Source organism: Erythrolamprus reginae, chromosome 1, assembly GCF_031021105.1.
Source record: "Erythrolamprus reginae isolate rEryReg1 chromosome 1, rEryReg1.hap1, whole genome shotgun sequence".
Taxonomy (NCBI): Eukaryota; Metazoa; Chordata; class Lepidosauria; order Squamata; family Dipsadidae; genus Erythrolamprus; species Erythrolamprus reginae.
The window spans coordinates 209529526-209536585 of record NC_091950.1 but is presented as its reverse complement, the minus strand read 5'-3'; the positions used below and the strand labels follow the sequence as shown (position 1 = coordinate 209536585).

Here is a 7060-nt window from a genome sequence, read left to right as displayed (position 1 = left end):
AGTGTGAAAAATGGTCATAAGTCAGTTTGTTCAGTAATGTTGTAACTTCGAACGATCACTAAATTAACTGTTGTAAGTTGAAGACTACCTGTATTTGCTTTTCTTGCTCAACATTTCTGGAAGGAGAAGTTAAAAATCAAACTCCAGGATTTCTCACTGCCGGCTATGCCCCTTTGCTGGTTTCTGCTTTTTCATTGAAAAAAATTGAATAGCAGTAGCAGTAGCATTTAGAATTATATACCACTTCATAGTGCTTTACAGATCTCTCTAAACAGTTTACAGAGAGTAAGCATATTGCCCCCAACTATCTGGATCCTCATTTTATCGACCTTGGAAGGATAGAAGGCTGACTCAACCTTGAGCCTACTCAGATTGGATATGCCAAACTGCTGGCAGCTGGTGATCAGCAGAAGTAGCTTGAAGTACTGCACTCTAACCACTGTACCACCAAGGCTCTTTTTAAAGAAAAAATCCTCTAGCTGACTTTTGTTTTATTTTATGCAAATGTTTTTTCTTTAAAAAAGAAAAGAAAAAAAAGAATCACCAACAGTAAATACAGATTGTGATAAACCTTTATTACAAAACTACTTTAATTAAAAGTTGCAATGTACAGGAACTGATATATTAGTTTGTATTTATTATACAGTACATTCACGAAACAATCCAGTCCAGCATAGATTTAGTGTGCCTGTACAAGGACCTTTTACAGTATTTATTAACAGAACTGCTTACTCCTCTCTGTGTGTACAAAAAAAAGAGAGAAAGCTTTAACAGGTCTTTAATAAATGAACCTGCTTAGCTCCCCTTGTTGCTTTAATATGTAATGCTGAGGATTATGTCTATTTGGAAAGACAAAAAAAATAGTATAATCTTCTGTGCACTACCTTTGTACCTGAAATTGACTAATGGCTACAGAAAGTGTTCAGTTAATTGGCTTACAAAACTTTCAATACTGATAACACTTTTCTGTGCATCCATTTCCTTTAAGGCTGTAGTATAATGCATACACTGTAGTGCAATGAAGACACTTTTATCAGTTTAGGCATAATATTACTGCTATGGCTAGGCAAGCATTTAAAAAAATATTGGTTATGATTTATAATGTTTATGAAAGGCTTCTTATGATGATATATACATGCCTGGGAATATATCCCTATATTATAAAATATAATCCTAAAGCCCACTTGTAACTGCCATGTTAAAGGTATTTTTAGAATAATATTGTATCAACCATTTGAAAAGCACCTTCTTGTTTTGAAGCTCAAAAGGTACTTTTTCAAGTTTCTTACATATAATAATACTGTTTAAAAATAGACTTTTACAATAATAAAGAAATGACATTATAAAAATAAATTTCCACAGTAGACATACATATTTTATTGAAACAACTTGTCACTTGTTTTTTAAAAGTTGCTACTCTACAAAAAATATTTTAAACCCCTGAAATTACTATTTTATTTTATTTAACACTTAGAACCACGTATTACTACAAACTTGCATTGTAAAACTCTGCTTAGATATAGGTAAATATATATATTGCAAAGCCATGTGTTCTGTTATTTAAGAGTAAGGTCAGATAGAATGTATTTGTTGAGTAATTTATTAAATGGATTTTTTAGGATATTGAAAGCATAAAGAAAAATTGAAGTGGTAGGTCAGATGATTTATTAAGCTCAGCATTTTTCTGGTTCATAAGGTAATATTTCGTGTTCATTTTTTCCCCAAATTTCAAAACAGGCCATTTTTCCAGTAACAGGAATTTCCTGTTTATTCAACATTATAGCACTCTTTTTCTCAAAATATGGAGAATCATATCGACATATTATTTAAATAAATCATCTCTAAATCCATGGCTAGAATGATTCTACTTTGTATTCTTAATAAACATTTGAACAGAAAAATGTAAGTCCCGTGTATTAAAATATTATAAATCTAGCCTTTTAAGTAGCATACAGATGTCTGAATATTAAACATACTCAGGAACTACTGTTTTTTTATGGAGAAACATAATAAGAAATAGAACAGTAATATAGTTTTGCCCAGGTAGTATTCCAAGCTCTGTGATGTGTGAAGTCTATGAAAAACGCTCATGCATTTTGACAAGAATTGTGATAGTCCATTATAGAACCAAATTAAAGAAGATAGTTTTAATACTTTTGGACATAATACACTTAAAACATTTGGGACCTGCTTATTAATTATTTCTGTTATTATATTTAATGGCATAAATAAACTTTTGGCCAAATATGAAACAAACTTGATGTTTTTACTGTTCTTTTATGTAGAATTAATTCATGTGGGAAATATGTATTATCTTACCTGATAGGCATATCAATAACTGTAACACAATATTTGGAAAAAAGAATTTCAAGTATATTGTTTTCCAAGTGCTTCCTTGGATATTCAGAAGATCAACATTTTATTTTTATATTCTACAAAGAAAAAAAATGGGAACCCAAGCAAAGGATTTAAAATTAACCCTGACTACTTGGATGTTTCATGATAGTAAGTAATAAGACCATAATAACAGAACACATGGCCTTTTCATGTCTATTTCTATATTGTTTACAACAATATTTACAACTGAGAAAATCCTTTCATATATATATAAAGCCGTTTCAAGAGATGTCAACATCTTTATATATATTTTAAAACTTCTGCAAGTATCAAAACACAAACATTAGTATGGTATTTTCAACAATTCAAATTATTTATATTTGACATAAAACTACTAAGATCTGTTATCATAAACATTTATACAAAAGGTATAAAATATTTTTCCAGTTGATCTTTTGTCATAAAGGTGCACACCAGTTTATTAATGTTACTAGAAAAGTGTTCAGAGTCTGAATATATACTAAAAAACCCTCTAGCTATTTATTGCATATAGGCATCCAAATATAATCTGAAGCAGAAAAGGAATTTCAAAATAAATTACTTAAATGCTGCTGACATAAGTACATTTGCTTTAAAATCCTTTAAAAAGTATTAATAAATAAAAATTTCCAATTACAAAAATAGCTTTAAAACTGACTAAACCTATTAAAATATGAAAAATATTTCAGTTAAAATTGGAAAATAATGGAAAAATATTTGACTGTTAATTACGAGAATGGGCTTCCATAGTAATTAAGTGCTTCATGTTTATTTATTCTGCTATATTAAGTTTGAGAAATTGTAATAAAAATTTACTAGAAAAAGGAATAAGCAAACTTTTCTGATCTGTGTAGTGTTGTGTAATATAGTGTAGAGAAATACACTAGACATGATATAGGCAGAGATCTTATTTGATTCTGCACTTAAACAGGGGGAAAGCTTTATCTAAGTGTATGCAGTATTACTTATGCCTGTTATAATCTCAAAATTAAACAAAATACATATATGCATAATGTTTAGAATTTTAAGAAAATTATCAGCCATAAAAATCAGAATGTTATGTATATATAAGCTGACAGTCCTATAGTTTTTTTAAGCAGGACTTTAAAAATCTTAAATTATCTTTCAACTTACTGAAATCAATTTCAAGATGTAAAAATATATTTTTTAAAATATATAAAATAAATTGAACTGAAATGGAAATATTGAATAAAATAATGTGAATTTGATATTCACTAGATTTCAGTCTGACAAAAATGTTTTTGTTGTTTTATTACATCACCCTTGTAATTTATCAGATGAAGATAAATGCTAGGCTCGTCTTGTAATATAAAGATGCTGGTTTTAAAACAAGCAATATATGCACGTCTGCATATTACAAATTATTGGTCTGTGTCACCATAGTAGTATACCAATTGATAACAGTAACCATGATTTTTATCCTGCAGTGGATAGTCTAAGGACTTTTTAATACCCTTACACAAGAGAGGAATTTTGTATTCAGCAAATATAAGATGCTATAAAATTACATACCTTTACGTGTTAATATATTTGGTAGATACCTAACATTTTATTTAACAGAGTCTGTAGAGGAAGAAGTATTGAGCATACTGTCATCTGATCTGTAATCTTTTCTAGGATGAAAATGAGGAGTCCGTGCATATCGAGGCTTCAAACTCATAGATGACGGATGAGAAAAATTTCTTCTTACTGAATGTATCCTGGCTTCCTTAAAAAACAAACAAACTCACATTCATACAACCACACAGCTTTATTCTGTAATACAGTTTAAATAAAAGCATGAAATTCTACTAAATCTGCTTATTTTTTTAAAAAAAGAACGTTTCCAAAAGGAAAATGAACAAATATAAATACAACCTGAAAATAAAGATAATAATTTACAACATGGTGTAAACAATCCCATTAACTAAATTCATTTCTTTACTTTGATAAACTACTATCAAAAATAAATTGAATGCTGGCATCTTTAGTTCAGATTTAGTTCAAACTTAATCTCAACTTTTTATTACACAGACTGGTTATTTTACATTTATTAGCTTTCTTCAGTGTTGTAGAAATATATGATTTCCAAAGTAAGCAAACTAATGAATAGCACAGTAATACTTATTTACCCTTTGAAACAGAGCTTTTTTTTATAGTCAATGGAACATTCTGTAAATTTTTCCATTAACAAAGTCACAAGAAAAGGAAATTTTCTTGCTTTTACTATTGTAATTGCTCTGAAAATCTTAATTTTTATTTTTGGAGATCCTTTGTAATTCATCCACATAGTTTTTATTCTTCATAAATCAAGGATACAAGATGAAAGTTTATGCAGATGAAGCACTATTATGAATCACAAAACTACATAACTCCATAAAGTAGGTAGTGAAATTAATTAAAGATTTGGGTTGCTTTTCCTAAAATTAATTAAAGAAAACCCAAAGATAACAGTAAAGCACTGACTTCTAAGGAAGAAACTTCATTAAAAAAATCAGACTGTGAGATAACATAAGTTCCAATGAAACATTTATGACTACATTTGACAGTTATAACAAAATCTTATTTCAAAACAATTTCAATAAACTATGGGAAAAAAATAAAACAAAATTATATTTAGGTGAATTTTTTTAAAAAAAATTCTGGCTAGGACTTAAGGCATTAATAAAAATGAATGTAATAACAAATGTAAATTTCTTATTTCAAATAGCTCCTTGACTTCTGGATAAATAAATTCAGGATTGACAAAGATCAATTAATTCTTTTATATGGAATGGGAGAAAAAAAAACCCCAAGAGTATAATTCAAAATTTTGCAAGATAAAAAAGAGAGGCCAAAAACTGTTCCCAATCTCAGTTATCTTTTAAAAAATTGAACTTAAAAGCAAGGATAAATCTAATGATTTCAAAAACTAGCACCATCATCAAATGTTTTTTATTTAAAAGATAATTACAGTAAGAAAGATATAAATTACATATGCAAACATGAGACATGTGGACTCAAAAAGGATTCCAAGCATGACAAGACTCAAGGCAAGACAAGAAGAAAGAAATCTATTATGATTGATATACAGTATTTGTGAATAACTGGAAAAATAAAGAGATCCTAAAAGAAAAAACAGGTACCAGAGAAAGAGAACAGAAGTTAAATCAAAATAATTTATTAGCAAGTACAGTATTTACAAATCGCTACCTAAATTAATACAGAGACAGGACTTGGATTCTACCAAAATGACCTGTTCCACCTTCAAAAAGAACATTTGGGAAAAGGCCGGCTACATCTTCAAAGCCTGGAAAGTAAATATTTGGCATATAACTTGCCAGTCTTTATCAGGATGGCATTAAATTAAGAAAAGGGGGGTGATAAAGGTCCAGAACCATACATTCAGTCAAGAACTGGGGTCAATCAAGCGGAATGCAAAAGGCAATTGAATTCCACAGAAAACTAAACAGTAGGTGGTGCCACTCAAAACCTCAGCTTTCTACATCAATCCCCAGAGGATATAGCATTAAAGAGCGATTATAGCTCAGGAGAAACATAATGTGACAATATATATATAAAATTTGATGTGATAATACTAGTAACTAATGCACAGTAATATAACTGTACAAGTTAATTAAAAGGATCAGAATCAACAGCGAGCTATCCTGTATACAAAGTATACTTGCACAGACACTCAAGAATCAGAGCACAGAAATCTTGCTTAAAATATCAGACTGATATCATTGTGAGAATTTATACATTGCTTAAGGAGGAAGAAGATATAGTATAATTTTTGTACCACATAGCTAGCCTTTTAAAGGGTCAAAGAAAAAGCAAATATATGTGACAATAAAGGAGGCAGATTTTTTTGTGGATTCCCTGCATTCTCTAAAAACTTGCTTTGATTAGCAGAATAAAAGAGAAGGACGTTAAAATAGAAACATAGAAACATAGAAGTCTGACGGCAGAAAAAGACCTCATGGTCCATCTAGTCTGCCCTTATACTATTTCCTGTATTTTATCTTAGGATGGATATATGTTTATCCCAGGCATGTTTAAATTCAGTTACTGTGGATTTATCTACCACGTCTGCTGGAAGTTTGTTCCAAGGATCTACTACTCTTTCAGTAAAATAATATTTTCTCATGTTGCTTTTGATCTTTCCCCCAACTAACTTCAGATTGTGTCCCCTTGTTCTTGTGTTCACTTTCCTATTAAAAACACTTCCCTTCTGGACCTTATTTAACCCTTTAATATATTTAAATGTTTCGATCATGTCCCCCCTTTTCCTTCTGTCCTCCAGACTATACAGATTGAGTTCATTAAGTCTTTCCTGATACGTTTTATGCTTAAGACCTTCCACCATTCTTGTAGCCCGTCTTTGGACCCGTTCAATTTTGTCAATATCTTTTTGTAGGTGAGGTCTCCAGAACTGAACACAGTATTCCAAATGTGGTCTCACCAGCATTCTATATAGTGGGATCATAATCTCCCTCTTCCTGCTTGTTATACCTCTAGCTATGCAGCCAAGCATCCTACTTGCTTTCCCTACCGCCTGACTGCACTGTTCACCCATTTTGAGACTGTCAGAAATCACTACCCCTAAATCCTTTTCTTTTGAAGTATTTGCCAACACAGAACTGCCAATACAATACTCAGATTGAGGATTCCTTTTCCCCAAGTGCATTATTTTACATTTGGA

General features: G+C 30.4%; 1 protein-coding gene across 3 annotated transcripts in view; it reads right to left on the bottom strand.

Annotated features, from left to right (window-relative positions):
* Positions 1-914: 914 nt before the first annotated feature.
* BOLL (boule homolog, RNA binding protein) overlaps positions 915-7060 on the bottom strand; it is a 40053-nt gene continuing 33907 nt past the window's right edge. For 2 of the 3 annotated variants that reach the window (XM_070737682.1, XM_070737672.1), the window contains exon 11: positions 3811-4105. In XM_070737682.1, coding sequence (XP_070593783.1) covers positions 3947-4105 — 159 coding nt within the window. In that variant the 3' untranslated portion in view covers positions 3811-3946. Of the gene's footprint in view, positions 2433-3810; positions 4106-7060 lie in introns of those variants that run through there. The other variant, XM_070737664.1, reaches the window with a different exon arrangement.